Source organism: Drosophila miranda, chromosome 4 (genome assembly GCF_003369915.1).
Source record: "Drosophila miranda strain MSH22 chromosome 4, D.miranda_PacBio2.1, whole genome shotgun sequence".
NCBI classification, from domain to species: domain Eukaryota; kingdom Metazoa; phylum Arthropoda; class Insecta; order Diptera; family Drosophilidae; genus Drosophila; species Drosophila miranda.
Genome location: NC_046677.1, coordinates 17,350,671 through 17,370,755, shown reverse-complemented (window position 1 = coordinate 17,370,755; position 20,085 = coordinate 17,350,671). Strand labels below are relative to the sequence as shown.

At 43.5% G+C, this 20,085-nt stretch overlaps 2 protein-coding genes across 3 annotated transcripts; one reads left to right on the top strand and one right to left on the bottom strand.

Annotated features, from left to right (window-relative positions):
• Nucleotides 1-3,642: 3,642 nt before the first annotated feature.
• Nucleotides 3,643-4,611, bottom strand: LOC108161165. Its single transcript, XM_033393985.1, has one exon. It carries the CDS (start codon nucleotides 4,510-4,512, stop codon nucleotides 3,727-3,729), a length of 786 nt encoding a protein of 261 aa, XP_033249876.1. The 5' UTR covers nucleotides 4,513-4,611; the 3' UTR covers nucleotides 3,643-3,726.
• A 14,077-nt stretch (nucleotides 4,612-18,688) lies between these two features.
• Nucleotides 18,689-19,703, top strand: LOC108161555 (cilia- and flagella-associated protein 299). Of its 2 annotated transcripts, none has more exons than XM_017295839.2 (3): nucleotides 18,689-18,797; nucleotides 18,857-19,179; nucleotides 19,254-19,703. In XM_017295839.2, the coding sequence occupies exons 2-3, from the start codon at nucleotides 18,874-18,876 to the stop codon at nucleotides 19,656-19,658; spliced, it is 711 nt and encodes a 236-aa protein (XP_017151328.1). In that variant the 5' UTR covers nucleotides 18,689-18,797; nucleotides 18,857-18,873; the 3' UTR covers nucleotides 19,659-19,703. The 2 variants fall into 2 exon arrangements, with proteins under 2 accessions (XP_017151328.1, XP_017151327.1); XM_017295838.2 differs by having other exon boundaries at nucleotides 18,690-18,797; nucleotides 18,854-19,179.
• The last annotated feature ends 382 nt before the right edge of the window (nucleotides 19,704-20,085 follow it).

Genomic DNA, 20,085 nt, shown 5'->3' with positions numbered 1-20,085 from the left:
TTTAAGCCTGGCTCCACTCCTGCTGCGGCTCTGGCAGCTTCTGCTGGCTCATTTAACGAAACAATTAAAACGGCTTATGCACTAAACTGGCAAGCACACATTTATGCGACAGAACGGCAAAATGACAGCCAAGTGGGGGCTGGAGGAGGGCAGGCGGGGGAGTGGCACCCAAAACGAGCGGAATTTGCATTTGCCGCCTAATAGAACTTTAATTGTTTCGCAAAATGATTCAGTTGCCGGGCTGTGGAAACCGCTTAAAACAGTTAAAACGAAACGAAAAGTTAAGTGGGCGAAAGAGAAAGGGGGTGGGGGAGGGGGAGGGGGAGGAAGCGGGAGCCCAGGGCTGCCTTGACTGCCCGTAAGATGTGCAAGTTTATTTGCCATAATAGGGCAAATAGGCAGAACCCCCGGCAACGACAGCCCAGACACTCGCAACAATGAATTCCGAGTGCAACAGACTCCTCCAGACTTCCGCCTAGGCCCGACACGTTATTGGCCCGATAAGGCGAACAGGCACGTTCACTCGAGAGCCAGCTGGCTTTTCCCACTTCCTTGAAAGTCTGCACGGCGAGAAAAGGTGGAGTATATCGAAAAGTATTTACTTAAAGGGAAAAACTAAGGATTGAAGAAGATTGAATGAACATTTTTCCTCTGTGGTAGGATAAAGCATGGAGATCGACTCTCGATCATTCTGAATGGCGCCTCAAAGAAAGAAAGTCGTGTCCGGAGAAATAAACATATAAAACATCTAGGAAGTAACTTTATTTAACTCTCACACCTGTTTCCATGGTTCTAAACAAAGCTGTGGTCCATGATTGAACCATGGAAATAGGCCTTGGGGAGTGGTATCTATGTATCTATCATGGGTTCACCCATGAATATGGTTGGTACGAATCTGCAGCAGGCCGTGGGTTGTATCTATGAATAAGAATAATAACCCATAGGATATCTGGATACCCATAGAAACATTAAAAACTGCATATAAACCGCACATTTTGACAAAATAGAACCGAAAACCGGAACCGGAAATCCTTCCTCCTGTAAGAACAGCTCGAGTGGACCACTTTGTGGCGATCCACAACCGGTCTAGGGTTTCAGCAGCTCCGGTGGGCCGAAAGAAGCCCTTGTCCAAGCCAAAATCCTAGGCGCTGAGCGACTTATAGGCTAAATGGTCGAAACTGTGATCAGTGGGAACCTTTTTGATCAGGGGTGACACAAATTGGCTTCACTTTTTAAGCCCCAGAAGCTGCAGTGCCCAGAAGTTCTAGCTTCACTAGCAACTATAACTAAATATATACTAAATATATGCATGAAAATTTCATGGTTCCAGGCTTGGACTGCCACTGCCTGTACCCCATTTTGTCCACCCTCTTTTCTTCTAAGACTCTCTTTTTTATCTTTAACAATAGATATCTTTGCTCTTCAAGTTCTAATTAAACAAAAGTTTCTTCGTGATCAGTTTAAGCCTTCCTTTTCATTCCTAAATGTCAGAGACCGCGCCTCATGCAGCAGTGCCCCTCGGTCGCTTGTGTGGGCTGGCCTTCTGCCTAATATTCCTTTAACCTTTTTTACCATGTTTTTCTCTCAGTTTATATTTGTCGAAGGAAACGTGAGAGATATTTAGATTCTTGGGCAAATAATTCGCATGTGAAGCCCATTAGATTGAACAGCAGGATCGGCGACAAAGATGAGTGGGGGGGGGGGGGGGGGACGAGTGTGAGTATTTGTACGTTGCATTATGGCATTCCTGCCGCAGGAGCAGGAGGAGGAGGACTAACAGCAGCCACTAATAAAAGCTTTATGACAAAAGCCCCTGCGAAACATGAGGGGGGGGGGGGGGGGCGACGAACGGCAGGGGGCATCTAAGGCCATTGAACTTGGGCCTATGCTGGGGCACTCCTTTCGCCAGGCCAGCCTGCCAGTCCGCTGAATGAATGTCCTTTTTGGTGCCGGGTTTTTTTTGTGCGCCTGTGAAAATATTTTCAAAGTCTTAACCTCACTGTCTGAGCAATCATAAATCAAATGCCACTGCGCCGTGCTACCTTTTGTTGCTTGAGTGCTCCCACAGATACACACACACACACACACACACCAGCACACACACACCAGCACACACGCACCAGCACACACACATATTTACAAGCTGTCGTCATTTTATTTATGGATCGCAACGTTCTCTCTCTCTCTCTCTCTCTCTCTCTCTCTGACATACAAGCATGAAAATAAATAAAGCACAAGGCAACCCCCCCCCCCCCCACCACACACACACACACACATTCCAGTGCATAAAGTTTTGTGTCCATCAACACAAAACTCCTATCGATGGGCTTTGTGTTTTTCCGGCTGCTTGGTGGCTAGGGGGGGGGGGGGGGCTACCCAAGGGAAATACAATGAAATGTGTGTTTCCCAAGGAATTTTTTAAAGCTTACTGAAGCCCCGGTAGAGAGTCCTTAGCTCCTAAAGAATTGAATACAAAAAATGTTCGAAAAAAACCCAAAATCTCTTGGATACATTCCGGCCGAAAAGGTTTTCAGAAATGCGGTTTTCTCCCGCTAGATTGGTCATTGCTTTGTACACTATTGGCCACAGAAAATATGGGATATAGTGGGCTATCTCTAGGTAATATCAGGGGTCTATTTCCAAGGGGGTTTCACCATAAAACTTGCGAGGCTCCGCAGCAAAAAAGACAGCAATGGACGTAATAGTCATGGATAAAGAAATAAAAATTGACAAATTTATTGCCCAGACACAGACACAATTGTTGGGGACAGGACATGGGGGACAGGACAGGGGGGACAGGCCAGGGGCTTTCGGGGACTACGGCTGATGCCCCGTCCGACTTCTGAAGGGTTGATTGAAGCCGACATTCGCCTGCCGGGGGCTGCCAAGGAACAGCAAATCAGAGGGAAATTCTATTCATAATATTGCGGCAGTCGGCAGTCGCAACTTTTTGCCAGTCAGAATTGGGTTTATTTCAGTTTTCGCTGCAGCTGCGTGACCCGCAATGTGACGCAAAAATGTGTCACGTTTCAAGGCCTGCCCATGCGGTTTTAACGCAATTAGCCGCAACAAATTACCATCATCAACGGCAGCAGCATAATCACCATCATCATCATCATGCTCTTCATGAGCATCCTCATCATCAGCCGCTGCTTGTCGTGCAACTGGCACGTGAAACATGCGACTTTGGTTACACGGAATGTCCGTCCGTCCGTCCGTGCGTCCTTCCGTGCGTCCTTCCGTCCGGCAGAAGTCCGTTAACCTGGCCACGGTCCGGGCTCAGAGAGGTATGTTATGTGTGCGTACAGCATTTGTGGCACAATGAACTGACAAGTGTAATTATGTTGTTGCGTGGGGCGGGCGGGGCGGGGCGGGGCGGGTCCTGCCCAACCACCGATTGTAGGCTCACGTAAATGTGCGAGAATGCGAGTGGAAATTCACGAAAGGCGGTGTAGTTCAGGCCGAAGAAGTTCTCCTCTGAAATTCCCAGCATCTCTGGAGGTACATTCTGCTGCCCAAGAACCCCTCGAAATGTATTATCGAAGGCCAAAGTTGTGCTATTCAGTGGAGAGTGGAAATCATTTAAATTATTTTACTTTATTTTTTTGACAAACATTATCTCTAACTTGGCAAATTGGTGACCAAAATAGGGATATATGTATATTTGGTTAAACCTTTGAGAGTCTATAATCCACGCTTTTGACTTTTTTGGAAGTGGGTTTCAGTTCAGTTCAATTCTATTTGGGGTTTCTCTGGGGTCCGACCCAGGAGACGACGTTGACGCTGGTTCAGACGCCGCTGGATATCTGTCCGTACGGCCTTATTGGCTTCCGCTGCTAGAGGCTTCTTAGGTATTGTCGCTGGGATCTTTTTCGGTTCTAGTGTCGTGTTATCCAGCTCCGATACGGCGGATCCGTAGATGCTGCTGTCGTTGGCGGTGTGGTAAGAGCCAGAATCGTTGAAGCTTGTTTCAGTGGTCGAGAGACTGCTGTTGGTAGTGTTCTTGGCTAGGCGTGTCTTGCGGGGCCGAAAGTATTCGGGATCCGTGATCAGGGGCATCCTACGATGGCCGTTGCAAAGCACATGAATTGAACCCTTGGGCTCGTTCTCTTCCTTAAGCGGAAGCGGTTTCATCGATTCCACACCCATGGACAACAGGTTAAAGTGGCGCATCATGGCAATGGCCTCCCGTTCCACGGTGCTCGTGTCGTTCCAGTCTTCCATGGTGGCGTGCTCTCCCAACGGCTTGGTGCCGGCGATCTGTTGGATACGCTCCATCATGGCCAGGCAGTCCTGGATGCCCTTGGTCTTGGAGCTCGCCGGGCCGGGCAGCTTATCAATAACGGCGTTGCGCTTGTTGCGATCCGCCAATAAGTCGTACGTGGCGCTGGGACGTGGATTGTACTCCGCCTCGCGCTTCATCTCATAGGCCATCTGCCCCAGCACAAAATTACAACCCGGCTGTGAATCGAGAAGATCGTCCTCGAAGCGTGTCGTCGGTTTCCAGGCCATTTTGTATCAAAACTAACTGATTTACAGATGTAAGATTTACAGTTAGGCTGAGCCAACAGAAAGTGCGTAGCTTACTTGTAGCGTTCTAGCCCCCGACTAAACTGGCAATCGCAAAACTTAGTAAATTTTAAAAAATAACAAAAACTAGGAGAGGGGTATATTAAAACGCAAACTTAAAACGCAACTTAAACTGCGTTTTAAAAAAGAGCTGCCGCACGCCGCGGAAGGTGAACACGCGTTTTGTGTTTTAGATGTGTTTTTGAGCAGGAATTGTAGATCGTCAAGGGGAATAAAGCATTGCCTTAAATATCGTCAGGGATATTTAAATAATAATAAAATTAATAACAATTTTAGCATATTTTTCGTTTAAAAAATTGTACCAAATAATGCTATAGTCAATTAAACAATTTTCTAGCTTGAATTATTTTTTATACAAATATTTTGATACAAAATTTCACTTAATAAATTCCATTTTATTTTAATAAATAAATTTAACTAATACTAAATAATTTATAGTACTAAATAGTATTAGTTAAATCTAATAAATAAATTTTATAAATTTAATAACAAATTTAATAATAATTTAATAAATAAATTTATTTATTGAATTAGTTAAATTCATATATAAATTCATATAAACCATATAATATATAGTACTAAATAATTTATAGTATTAGTTAAATTAATTTATTAAAATAAAATTGAATTTATTAAGTAAAATTTTATACTCAAAATATTTTTATTTTTAGTATGTATTCTTAGTATAACCGCGACTGCTGGCACTAATTTAGTCAATACTCTTTAATATTGCTATTTCTTTAATTAAAAATATTAATTACTGCGAATAAATAAATTATAAATATTTTTAAAATAAATATAAATTCATACAAAAATTTACACATAAATCAAATTATTAATAACATTTTTAAGGCAAAATAAAACTTTAAAAAAATTTACATAATAATGATTAATAAAAAAAAATGTTTCTATACACAAATTAAAAAATAATAAAATTATAAATTATTTATCGGATAAAATTATTTTTCTTTTAAAAATTGCAATGGAAAAGCTCTTAAAACAGCAGTAAACTGAAAAATTATGCTGTGCCAATACTTAAGGCCGGCACTGTACATATATGTAAGAAGGCTGGGCTGTCGGTACACTCGCGTCCCCCATCCCGATAGCGAGAGAGCAGAGAGCAGATCGGTAGAGCGCGAGAGCGGTCGTTAAAGAGAGCCGTCAAGCGCCCGAGAGAGGACTCTTAATAAGTTGTCTCATCAATTGTTAAAGTAGTTATCCAACATTCATTACAAAAGCTACACTACATACTCATATCAATAAACGCTATTATAACTAACATTCCTACATATATGTGTATTTTATATGTTTCAAAATGTCTAGAGGTTCAGCCACATATGCCTCTGAAGTCTCCAATCTTTATACTCTGCTTCAGGGCCACTCAAAGCCCAAGTTTCCACCAAATGGTCTGTACAGCCCCAACATCTCTTCAAAGCTTTCCCATTCGTAGCTGGAATCTTCTACCCAAAACTGAAATGAAAATTAGTCGGGCCCTTCCAATTAGGAGGTTTAGTGGGTGGCAATAGGCGCTAAATGTTTAGTGAATCACTAACCACTGGGGACAACGGTGGATTAGTCCACCTGCCAAAAGTTGGAGCCAAGTCGGAGTCATTTGTGGGGTTCTTTATTGATATGGCAGCACGAGAGACTACTAATTACGCACAGTGGATTCACTTAAAGGCCTCACTGCGAACAGAAAGTATTCTGCATATAAAGAAATCAAGGAAATGGCACAATTCGCTTCATTATTCAATGGGGAAGGTAAATGGAGGATGGAGACTAAACCAATCACGAAAATTACCTATGCAAAGGCAAGGGGTATACCCTTGAAGGGGTGTATTCGAATTGTGGTGGGTGTAACACCCAGTAGGAAGCGCTTTCGAACCTATAAAGTATATATATTCATGATCAGCATCAATCCCAGAGTCGATAGAGCCATGTCTATCTGCCCGTCCGTCCCTCCCTCTGGCCATGCGAAAACCCTACAGGTCTTTGTCTTTGCTTACACCGAACAAAACCAATAAAACTCCGACATTAGATCTGGAGGAGGTGGCACCTACCTAAAGTACTTTGTAATTCTAATGATAATCGTCTTCCCTTCCTCATGCAGTGAGCACCGCCTGGGAAGAGAGAGAGAGTAACGGCCGGTGTGGCCTGGAAACAGCTGGAATATTTGCCTTGAAGTGACAAGTCTCTTGCAGAGTCCAGGAATATCTTATTTAAAGATCCTAAGCAAAAGCAATTCAAAATGTTCTTTGATTGAAATATAATATTTGATTTGGTTTTCCATTCTTTTTTTGCTTTTTCCTTTTTCCAATTTTCATAGATTTTATTTAAAGTTTAACCGCAGAGACATGCCTGGACTTGAGATTCAATTGATTATTTCAATAAAAGTCAAGATATTTATTTGGCAAATCATTTGGCAAAAATCAAACCAAGCCAAGAAAACAGTTTGTGGTTAGAAGAAAAGACCATGGACTATGGGAATTTTTAGTGTCTAAAAGAACAAAACAATATTTTGAAATGGAATCCCTGGCCTGCCCTCGCTCTGCCAGGCCCTCGAGAGGGGCAACAAAGAGGGGCACTTTAAGTGAAACTAAACAGCCATGCAAGTGACGTTGTCGGATTGCGGGGGCATGGGGGGGCTGGTTGGGGCTGAAAAGGGCTATAAATGTTGCATGGGCGAGTGTCCTGGGCATCCTGGCCACGGCTGGGTAATACAAATTAAAATTAATGATGCCATGGCCAGGGGCCTGCTCGCATAAAAACTACTTTACATGCGGGAACACGAAGAAGATCCCTCTGTGATGTGGCAAGGGCTAAGCTGTCCCACCTGGGCGCCAGTAGAGCAGGGCAGTGGGGGGACTGGGGGGGACTGTGGGGGGCGACGGTCACCTAATTTAATGCTAAAATTGCCATCTCGTTGTCTCTGCTGCTTCCCCATGGTGCGCCCTGGTGTTGGAGTTTATTTTTCTTGGTCTTTGAAATAATATTGCATACGCCAAGGCGCCGCTTGCTAAATGCTTGCGGGGCACACGGGCAGAAAAAGGGTGTAAAACACACACAAGAACAGAGCAGTGAAGGCCTGGCCAAAATATGTTTATGTTGGGGGCGGTGGGGGCGGGGGGAAACCACTTCAATTTATTCTCTGACCAACATATGGCAACCAGGCAACGAGAGAGGAGGCGCCCAAAGCCCGGGTCCTTGCCATGCATTCGGGGTATATTGGACAGGTGAAACAAGGCCTGAATAAATGATTCAGCTTCCCAAAAATGGGATTACTAGTTAATGGTTTTATGCTAGAAACGCATTCACTGATGACACTTTAGTTGGCCCAATTAAATGTAGTAAATATTTAATTTATCTAAATTAGGCGACGGGCTTAAATGGCGCTTTCAAAGCTAATTATAGACAGGGAAATTGTGGGCATAATTTGTGGAATTGGCTTTTGCAATCCTGGCTTAAGCGAGAGCTCAGTATTATGACCAGGATATCCACCTTATTCTAAGCCGATTATCTAATGGAGAAACTATCTAATTGAGTTCGAAAGACTGGCTTTAAGGCATCGCCTGGCCACTTCCATTGTCTTTTGGTTTTATCCCATTGGTAGGGGGTTAAATTCCCGTCGAATCCTTTCGTTTTCCGGCTTATTGCTGGTGTCTCTCTAACTGGCAAACGGGGACCAGAAAAAGTTAAAAAGTAAACACCCTCGCCCCGCCTCCTGGAGCCAACTAGCACGGACATGATGGGCTGCAACATTGATTCCGGTTTGTTGTTGCTATTTGGCTTCGGTTTTGCTTTCGGTTACGGTTTTTTATTAACACAAAAAGGTGTCCGTCTGTTTGGGTTAGTGTATTTCTGTGTATGTTGTTTTTGAAAAGCGTTTTAGTGCTGTTTCACTGTTGATTATTGTTTTTGAAGCAAGCATTTTCTTTTCATCAGCATTTCAATTAGGTTTCGTGGCCGCAAAAACCTTTTACACGCCCCAATGGCCGCCTTGGCGCAGCTGCTTTGGCACTGCGACAAAGTAAATTAATCCATTAGAGTGGGCGGCGGGAAGTTTCGGGCTTCGGTTTTTCACTGCTTTTTAATTTTTCTTTTTTCTTTTTCAGCTTGACGTGACTTGGCTTCACTGCAGTGCCCTGCATGGGGCAGGGGGCGGGTGGCGGGGGTGGGCGGGAAGGCAAGTCCATCTTCAACAGCTTACACTTCAATTAAGTTTTCTCTCCTTCGGCCATTTGCCGCAGAGCTGACTTCTTCGCCTGCAATTTGGCAGCAATTATTGAAGCTTTGCCAATGGCAAGAGTCAAGTCAGAGAGTGCTCCAGGAAGGAAGGAGCGGAGCGGAGAGGAGAGTACAGTTAGAGAGCCATCTCACACAATATAAATAAATTGCAGGCGAGGCCAAAGGAGGACATGGGAATTTTTGCACTTGCCGAGGCCACACGTGGCAATGCATAAAAAGACAGGTGGGGGCGGTTGGGGGGCGATATGTATATTAATATTCCCATAATTATTGCTGTATGGCATGAAAGAACCTATACTCGTACATATTTAAACATTGGCAGTGGTTTGGGGTCAAGCCAACTCCCCGGGCGGCCAACAATTTGAGGGTAATTTCGTTTGCCAAACGTGAAATAAATATTCAACGTCTTGCATATTAAATACGCAGACACAGTGGTTCATTGAATATACATACATATTCCTATGTTTTATACATATTTATGGGAATATTTATTATTTAATGTTTAGTAAATGCAACACCTCTTGGATTCTAGGTTTTACGACAAGTCGCGACGCGTCGCTAGCTTTTGCCGATCGTTGCTCCACACGAGGCCAAACCGCAAGCTTCCTTCGTGTTTTGGGCGCAGCCAAAGTCTCGCTTTGCCGTCTCTCTGTCGTTTTTACTCTCTTCGCCGGCTCTCTGTCCGCTACGTTGAACTTTTATTTATTGATGCTCTTCGTCTTTAAGAGATGGCATCATCGCTGCTCTTCGTTGTTAAGAGAAGGCATCATCGTTTTCTCTCGTCGTTTTCTATGATCATAGTTGTGGCTTGGGTCTGGCATACACCAACACACATACAGTGCCGCTCTTAAGTGTTGGCACAGCAATTCAGTTTACTGCTGTTTTAAGAGCTTTTCCATTTATACATAATTTAATAAATGTCTTTTTGGTTCAAATAACTGAATAAAATGTTTTTAAATTCAATTTAAATACTAAGAAGGGATAGTTTTTTAATTTTATTATAGCCTCAGAATTTTAGGAGCATTAATAAAGAAAAATTGAAAGAAAAAAAACACAAAATGCATCATTTTTACTTCCGCTTTTAATAACTGAATTTTATCCTTAACAATGTGGCTCTTTCCTACCTAAATTCTAACAACATTCCACTCAAAGCCCACTCAAAATTTCACTTAACCGCTCATCACCCTTCGACCACTGTGCATAAAGAGGGGTATTATGTATATGTACGAGTACATATGCATAAATAATACAAAATATAAATATGACCCGAGCTGCGACCGTGTTGACAGCACGAAAGAACAAGACAACGGTATGTATGCCCTCTCCTACTCTCTCTCCCTCTCTCGGAGAGACGAGTGTGTGTGGCACATTATGCAAATTATTTGCACGAGTTTTCAATTTTGGTAAAATGCTTTGGGGCATTATTAAGCCAAGAAGCGGAGTAGCAGCACAAAGACGCAGCAGAGGGATGAGAAGAAATATGATTAAAGTCGTATTTTGGGGCACTGAAAAAGGGGCAAATCCTCCAGAGAGAGAGAGAGACTTGTGTCATCTCTGGCCAAGGACCGACTCCAAACAAAGCCAAATTGAGTTATGCCCAAGGGGACTTCATGTGTGCCCTGTTGTCACACAGTTATGGAAATAAGCCGAGTCCAGATGGCCGGCAAACTGAGATTAGGAGGAGTCCTCTATCATATATCTACTCTATCCTGGATTGCTTTAATAACAACGCTGCCGCTCCCTTGGAAGCCCCTCTCTGGAGTTTTAAGTAAACACAGCAGAACCCAAAATTCCACAGGCAACAACTTATTCACTTCTTGTTTTCCTCCACAAAATGGCCACGGAAAATAAACTGCGGGCAAAGGATACGGCTGCGGATGCGGATGATTCCGGCTGGTGTGTGTTTTCCAGTCTGGCCAGACTTCTGCCTGCTCGGCAGCCAAATGAGCCCCTGATAGCAAACTGAAAAATTCCCTTTATGCTGCTGGGGCCCGTCTACCACAGAAATAACAAAATTTCGTGCGGCTTGCTGCAAGGATTTCCCAGCACCCGTCAAGGAGTTTGTGCGGTCGGTCATTACTGAAGAATTGCCAGCCAGAAAATTTGTGGGCCGACAACTTTTAAGAGTTCAGAGTGAAGTTTAATAATGTGGCTAGGGCCAAGGACCTACCTACATATGTATGTATATACGTAAATATGTATAGGTACATATGTATGTATGCTTTTTTACACCCGATTCTCAGCACAGTGGGCATCGCAATCCTTTTTTTGATTGAATTCACAGCCACGATCCGGCATCTGGAGAGTACGGCCAATGATCGGTTTGGAAACGGCTAAAATCGGCCAGACCAGGCCCTCTCTTCTTGAGGATATATCCCAGATTCTAATCGCCTATGAAGCACCATCTACCACCCCCCGATTTGTGCCTTGCTCTCAGGAACCGCGAATGCGAATATCGGAGTTTCCCAGCGCTTTGGGTCGAAGGGGAAGCTGATGAAGAGTCTCAAACCCATGGCTCAAGTGCAAAAAAGGAGAAATTTTGACACATAAAAAAAAAATTATGCAATACAAAAATTCTCTTAAAATAATTAGAAAGAAAGTAAGAAAAAAGTATAAACAGTAAAGAAAAACATAATTTATTCGTATTATTTCTCACTTACCGATAATTTTGTTCTGTTACATTCGTTACCGCACAGAAACCGCAAGCAAAACGCACAAATTTTAGGCATATTTATTTAAGGTGAGGCACTAGAGGGCGTAAGTTCACACGAAACAAGAGAAAGTCAGATCAACACCATTGGGCATGCCTCACCCTATCATGATCTTCACTTGGAACGAGAACACTCGGTTCTTGTTATTCCCTTCTTCACTGCTTCCCATCCCACGACTACGAGTAGTGGGAGTGAGAAAGGGACAAAACTTGACGAATTTTCAAGCACGCACACACACACACACATTGCTGGAACTCAGCTGATCAAAAAATAGCCACACAACGGAAAAATAAAACCTTTTAAGATTTCACACATAAAAAAAGAAATTATGCAAAAAAAAAAATATGTTTCTCTGCATATATGTATATATCACATATATATAGACATATCACAAATTGCCGAACTTTTCCTTCGTCGAGCTGCATTTTTGGCGCCAATTTGCCACTTTTGCGCCCCCGCCCTTTATTCCACACATTTTCTTGCATTAAAACACACTTTTTTTATAAATTCACTGCATCACCACACTAAACATCACTTCCCACGCCTGTGCGACATTTTCCCCGATGGATTTTTCACCATTTTCCGAATTTTCACGGAATAAAACGCGGAGCTGACTTCCGAGCGCGCGCTTTGACCAGGTGAAAAATGAAAGTGAGAGCGGTGCAAGTGCGCTCATTCTTTGGTCTCCTGCTCTTCTTCTTCTATTTTCTCTCTCACAAAAAAATCAAAGACGCTCTTGACTCAACTTCGAGTCATTGCACTGTTAAAAAATGAACGGAGAGGAAACGCGATGCAAATATTGCCGGTTTTATATCCTCTCAGCGAAGGTGCGATATTACACGGCCCCGGTTCAGGTCTTCAAATTAATAAACCTTTTCTTTACTGATGATCTCATCAATGCACAGCCCAACTCGCCCCACCCCACCCGTCTAGAGCATAAGCTAAAGCAACTGCAAGCACACACGCACACAATGCAAAAGCAAAAAGAGAGCGCTAATGTTCTCACCTATTACGTTTCGATCACCTACGAGTGACCGAATGCCGTGTCAAATTTGAGTGGGAGAGAGAGTAAATAGAAAGAGGAGCAGAAGATCAAAGAACAAACGCATTTGCGCCGCTCTCACTTTCATTTTTTCACCCGGTCGAAGCGCGCGTTCGGAAGTCAGCTCCGCGTTTCAATCCGAGAAAATGCGGAAAATGGTGAAAAATCCAGCGGGAAAAATGGCATGCAGGTGTGTGAAGTGTAGTTTAGTGTAGTGGTGTAGTGATCCGACATAAATATGCAAAAAAAGTGACTTAATTCAAGAAAATGTGTGGAATAAAGGGCGGGGGCGCAATAAGAGGTAGAAGGAGGCAAAATGGCGGCAAAAATTCAGCTCAACGAAGGAAAAGTGCGGAAATGTTCAGAAAAGTCTGGTAAAAAACTGGAAAAGTGGTTAAAAGTGATCGAAATGGCAGAAATGGCCACGAGTGTGGAGAGCCAAAGGCTTGGGAACAATTAAGAAAAAAATCGCAGCAAATGTGAAAATGCCGCAAGAAAACATTTGAGCGCTTTTAAGCTTGAGTTTTTTCTGCCTCTCTTTCTGCGAGAGTTCGAGCGAAGCAGAATGCTCAGAAGTTTGTCGATTAAAATGAAAGGTGAGTCTGCACCACATATTTTTAGCTCTATATTTTATTAGAATTATTATTTATTCTTTTTATGAAGAATGGGCGGCGGGCTAGGGGGTACTTGCATCTAAAAATCTCTGCATATTTGTTAATAGATTATTCCGAAAACACACAAATACCTGAAATAAACAATAGAATATTGTTGCCTATTTTTTCCAAAACTTTTTCCAATTCCATCCTCCTTGGCTCACGTTTGCGTCGTGTTGTTGAGCATTGGTTTTCTCCCGTTTACCAATGGATTCAAGTGGACCATTATAATCCTGATCTTATTCGAAGGTGTCCGTTTTAGAGATACGATTTATATTAACAGAATTCTTTCCGCCCGAAAGACGCAAGCGAGAGGTAATCCAAATGTTTTTGATTCATTTTTCGGTGTAAATTAAGGAGTAAATAAACTGAAATCGATATTCATTCAGTTCAAGAATCGATGCTCTCTCAATAATCGCACAAAGTACAGGTATTTTAAGCAGATTACGAATCAAACTTTATTGCGCAATAAGCCATTGTCCTCCGGCGGCGTTCCTGTTTGAGTTAATTGCATGCCCGGCACAAGGACTGGAAATTAAGGCGGGGGATATGAGCAAAGGAAATTACGTACACCGAAAACCGATAACCATAACCCTGTAACCGTAACCATTGCTCACGTGTCATGTCATCCGACTAGAGGAGTCGGAGGCGGGGCCACAGCAGCCTCGTAATTGGCAGCAACGGCCTATCAATCGGTTGTGGGGGGAGCAGCCCCTCCTCCTCCTCAGTGGGGCGAAAAATTAATATGCTTGGCATATGGCAACGACCATTATATAATGGCCAACATGACGAGGACAACAGCAGACAGGACTAACAATAGACATGACAAGCAGCAGCAGCAGCAGCAGCAGATGTTGGCCAAAGTGTGCCTCGGTACACACAGAGGCCTCCAGCGCTCATCTCCCCATCTCATCATCTCATTTGTAATGCTCCATCAACATGTGCTCTTATTACTGGTAATCACTTGCGAGTACAGTTTGCTGGGGCTCGAGAAGGCAGTTCCCAGAGGTTTATAGCCGGTACTCGCCCGAATCTTGGATTGCTGTAGAAAAAAGGGAGAGAGCTCTCTTCTTTAAATAAAATTACCAAATAATTGCAGAGTTTTTGGGTTTCGAGAGCAATATTCTATCACGAAAAATCGATTAAACATTAAATATAGAATTAATAAGTGTTCGATTGGGAAAGGAGTAAGATCTGGGAGACCATAAACTCCCCTTGAGAAAAAAGCTAGATCAAAAAAAGACCACTTATACTCATTTGCAGGTACTCATATTATCCTTTCCTTGGCCCAGGTCTACCTCTTGTTTAAATATTATTTAAGGCTTTCGGGTTTCAATTTTGAAATCAACAAATTCGGAGGCCCCTTTAAGGCCTTTTCAAGTCTAGAAACGATTTCCCCCAAAAATATATTTTTTATTCCTATTCTCATAATTCTTGGGATCGAAATGTTCCCTAAATTATGGAACATGACAAATTATATTCCAAAATAATATTAATAAAAAATAGCTTCGGAAACGAGGAATAAAATGGGTTTGCAGTCCCTACTCCTGGGGCTCTCTGTGGCTCTAGGTTCAACCGATTTTAGGCCATCCTTTAAAGCCCATTTCTAAGATATTCCGCTCTGATCTCTGCCCACACACACACCCACGCACCCTTGTGCTTGTCATTAAAGGCCATTTCGCATTTCCTGTTATCGAGTTTAATGGCGGCTCCTCGGGAAAGGTGGGTCCAAAAAATCATTATCGATGCGCATTATAAATTTTGCCCCAAAAAGGAGGCACCAAGCAGCTGGGCTCTCCCGACGAGAGCCTTGAAGCCTCAGGCAATCGCCTAATGACAACGACACTTGTAAAATCACTTTGAATAATATTGCATTTCGTGTGTCCTCTGAGGGGCCTCTGTGGGGCCTCTGTGGGGCTCTGTGTGCCTCGGTTTGTCTGTCCTTTTGAGCAGATTAATTTCCGGAATTTCGACTTAATTCCCCAGTTTTGGGGAGGCAGGCCTCAGCAATCGATGCAATCAGCTAAGGACCAATTTACCAACATGTCAACGGCCAGAAGCACGAGCAGGATACGGCAGGATCCGGCAGGGAATCGAACCAGGCAGAAGCTTTAGATTTGCACACATTACCACTCAATCTTCATATTGTGGGATATGCAGGATTTGCTCCCCTCAAACCCATCTATCGGCGTCTTTCTCTAGCTCCCCAGCAGCCCAGCTCTGGCACATGATGTCCACATGGCCGCAAAGATTTATTTACAATTGTGTTGAGACATAATTCCCTTTGATCGATTGCGGGACAGCTCCCAGAATGGAGCAGTGGAACAGGGCCTGGCCTGGTCCTGGTCCTGGCCTGGTCCTGGGACCCAACTCTTGTGGTCAGCTGTAAGTGATGATTCTTTCGGTCGTCCTTTGTCTCTGTTGTTCCCAGTTGGAACCCAGAGTTGGCCCAGAAATATTTGCGCAATTTATGTGGCTTTGATTTCATTCGCAAGATGTACGGAGGCCCAGAGAAGGCAATTTATGGTAACTTGATAATTTGTGTTAGCATTTGCCAAGCTCCTCCCCCCCCAGAGAGACACAGAGAGGGAGATGCAATTTATTTGCGGACTGCAATTGCAATCGACTGCTGCAGGGGACAGATTACACAGAAATATTGGGCAGTATTGAGACCCAATGAAGAGTAAAGTAGTTCCTTAATGGAATTCAGAACAATGCCAATACATCGCTTCTATTTGCTCAGGCATTCAATCTGTTCCACTTTCTTTACTTTTTTTCCATCTGGCTTATGATTGGCAGTTCCTGCTTCCTGCAACATCACCTCTTTCTGCAATTGCTAAGCAGTTTACTTTCCTTTCCTTTGCTCCGATTCATTCATCAAAAACCGTGCACTTAACACATGGCAATGGCAAAGGCAAAGGAGCAGGAGGGGAAAGGGAAGGCAAGGAGCTGCTCCTGCAGCAGCCGCCGCCGCCATTGAGCATTGCTGGCTCATTCTTTGGTAATGCACATAAATCCTTAGAGTGCGCACTTAACTCCTTTTTATGCTGCGACAAAGTACATTTACTAATGACCAAGTCAAACAATGGCCATGGCCGAGACGGGCCTGGGACACCAGACATGAGCAAAGACCTTAGGGGGACTCATGCGGAGTCCTGGGGGAGTGGCACTGGGCCACGAAGTAGCAATTTACGCGCTCAAGACGGCACCAAGAGGCAAGATGGTGACAAAGCACGCAAAACGGAACACCAGAGCGGGCAAGGGGGGGGGATGGGACTAGCCCAGCAGTCCTGCCCCGAGCCTCAAGTGTTGGCAGCGGCTGCATGTTAATTGTTGCAGCGACACCAGAGGCAGGGGCAGGGGCAGCAACGACTGCGAAACAGTGGGAAAGCTTGTCTAAATAGCGGAAATTCTTCCCATACACTCACTCCCTCGCACACCGGAAATCCTTCCTGTGCGCCGTAGTACCTGTGGATACTGAAAAGCAGCTTGGAATGCTGCCCCTACCCTGTATACTAAAAACATCTGAGGAATTCAATACGAATTCCGTAACGAGTTCTGTTTGGAATGTTGAACCTGTTTTCTGGCGGGATATTTGTGTATTTTGCCCTATTTCTGAGGAAGAGTACAAACTTACGCTATTAAAGGGGAATACTGTAATAAATTCTTTGTATTTTGAAAGTTTAACCTAAAATTCATGATTTACGCGCCTTTGGGGTGTTTTCAAAAACAACTAAAAATAAATAAATACAAATTAAAAAAAAATTAATAAAAATTAAAATACAATTTTAAGATAAAAAAAATTATAATCATGAATTTTGGTATTTATTGGTATTTATTTATTTTTAGTTGTTTTTTAAAATTTCCTAAGGAATAATAAATAAATAAATAAATAATGTAAAAATAAATAAAATAAATAAACATAAATGTATGTATATTATAAAAATAAATATTTTATAATATTACTAAAAAACTCCACCTTTTAAGACCCTTAAAGAAAATTCTAGACATTTATAGTAGATTTTTAAATTCGAGCAACATTTTACTCTTAAATATAATGGGATCTATTATGGGGTGTTCTATTATTATCTCAATCTGCAATGGGCTCACAGATCTCCGCTCACACCCGATAAATCATAAATTATCTACTCTATATAATTTTGTACCTCAAATTTAGAGATCGGGTGTTGTTTACAGAGGTAGACGTTTACAAGAATGTGTTCATGTTTGATTTTAATTGATTTTAATCCCCAAATATACCTATCCACCCAAAAATAGGTAAACAAAATTATTTTGGACCATATAGAACGTCTTTAGGGACGTTTTTAAAGCGCAGTCTTCAACAGGATATCCACAGGATGCGTACTAAAAGTGTAGCCAGCGTCAACGCCAACGCACAGGCAGAAAATGCAAATTTCACTTTGGCGCTCAGTTTAAAATGTTGATGAAGTAATTAGTGTAATATGCGGAATGCCTCTGCCTCTGCCCCCCCTCTGTGTGTGTGTGTATGTGGGAGAGGGCGTGGCACATAGAAAACTGTAATTGAAAAACGCACAACTTTGGCCAGGAGGCCAGGACAAAGGGCCAAGCCAAGCCAACGCCGAGGGTAAAGTCGAGGGCTCGGGCACTGAAACTTTTTCCATTTATTAAATTTGCCACATGAATGACGCTCGGGATTCTTTCAAAAGTACAAGATATACATTGTATATGGGAAATGTTTAATTAATTGTGCGGCACATTTTTTGATTAAAATTGCTGCTTATTTTTGGAGCCCCCCTTGTTCTGGTTATCAATTTTGCTAGATTTCCCGAAAAAAACTTTACCAATTTAGAAACTTGGGACTTTGGCTGAATATCTTCATTTCTGGTTTCAAATTTCAAAATGAAGGCAATTAAAATAAACTCAATTTAACAAGTAACAAATATATATTTAACATTTGCTTGTGTCGGTTCCTTATATTATTCTCAGTGTATTGCTATCTGCGCTTTACGAAATTATTTGCCGTGTTTTCTTGCTTGCTTGTTGCTTCTTTGCGATTTACCGTTTGTTATTGTCCAATGCCTGACCATGATGCAATTGCCTGTGCCATTGCTGCGTAGGTGGGAGTGAGACAGTGCGTAGCGAGAGCGGCAACTCGCTCAGAGAGGATCAAAAGCGACAAGAAGAAGAGAGCGCGCCTTGAGCGTGTTCCTCTGCGGGAATGTGGGTGGGTTAGAAAGAGAAAGAGCGACCATTGCAAATGCGTCGCAGAAAATGAGTGCCTTAGAGGGATGGCTTGGCACTACTCAGAGAGTGTAGCGAAAAAATGAGTCGGGAGAGCGTTGAACCCGACGGTGGATCAAGATTTAAACGTAAAACCGACATGTGCAATCTTAAATAGAACTTGCCCAGAAAAATGGTTCCTTTTACTTGAAGCAGGCTTTTTTCTAGCAGTTTTCAGTAATGTTTCATATTTGTTTCAAATACACAACACATTTTGAATTACACCCACACTAACGCAACACAAAAACACATTTTTTGTTTAGTTTTCCCCGTTTTCTTTGGGTTTACTAAAAGGTTATTGTGTTATGGAATAAAATCTTCATCGTAATGCCTAATCTAGACCGTTTTAGTAGTTTTTCCTGGCTGAACCATGAGCCTCCTGGGGTTCCACTCTTATGGGGAGTATGTGGACCAGTTCATAACTCTGAACGACGTTCGGTATTTGCGCAACTGGAGCATCCAGAGGAAGTTGATACAGAATGCCTGCGGGAAGAGCTGCCTGGGCGGCCTGCTCACCGAAAAGGAGTACCAGGATCGTCGCCAGAAGGAGATGGATATGTTGAAGCCGCGGGGTCTGGGCGGGCTCCAGCTCTTCGGCGACTACTTGAACAACAATGACCGCGTGCTCAGGCAGTTCGCCAAACGAGAGAAAATGTTGCTCAATAAGCACTTGTCGGTGAGTGATTCACTAAATGATTCCCAAATCATCTGGAAACCCCCACCAAACCCCGTTGCTCCTCCTCCCCACAGACCATCGTCTACCTGTTGATGCGCTCCAGCAAAGGCCTGGAGGTGTCGGGCTTCATCGATCTGGAGCAGAGTCTGCGCGAGTCGCGATTCCTGACCGGCTCCAAGTACTACGTGGACTGGAAGGGCGTGTTCGAGGGCACGGTAAAGCTGAAGCCGGGCAAGCACCACCTGAGCCACTACAACTGGTACCAGAACCGGGTGGTGTACAACGACAGCGACAACTTCCAGGTGGTCAACGAGGGGGCCCACAGCCTGCTGATGAAGCACCGCGGCGACCACAAGATGATCTGCGTCAACATGGGCTGCGACTGTCCCGCCTCGAAGAACGCCCGACGGACGATGTACGCGTCGCCCATCTACGGCCACGCCATATTCTTCGATCACATAATCCGGCGCATCAATTAACGTGTCAATAAAACGCAATTACGGGTAAATGCGGTTAAAAATTAAGTCCAAAAAGATACTCTATGCGAGAGCCGTCCACACGACTACAAATACATCTGATCGGGACGGGTACAGGTGCCATTGCACAGGCCATATACCCTCCGATTGGCCAAGGGCGGAGCTTTATGGCCTCGGGGTCGAATTTGTCGTTGACAGTTAACGTAAATTGCTTTTCATATCTTATCAGCTGTGGTCCGAGGCCTGGCCACAGCTACGAGTATGCCTGCTGACGTTTTTGATGGACATTTTGAGGTCCTACCCGGTTCGGACCACCCCCCTCCCCCCTAACTGGTGTGGACTGTCGGAATGTCAGAAAGCGGAAATTACCCGAGCTCCATGGCATTTTGTTGTGTTTATGGTGGACTGGACGCACTTCAATTGCATAAAT

Bases quoted from the DNA above. Each gene is read 5' to 3' on its own strand.
- LOC108161165 (XM_033393985.1), bottom strand. From the start codon at position 4,512: ATGGCCTGGAAACCGACGACACGCTTCGAGGACGATCTTCTCGATTCA.
- LOC108161555 (XM_017295839.2), top strand. From the start codon at position 18,874: ATGAGCCTCCTGGGGTTCCACTCTTATGGGGAGTATGTGGACCAGTTC. The intron at 19,180-19,253 runs GTGAGTGATTCA...TCCTCCCCACAG, and splicing joins TGCTCAATAAGCACTTGTCG to ACCATCGTCTACCTGTTGAT.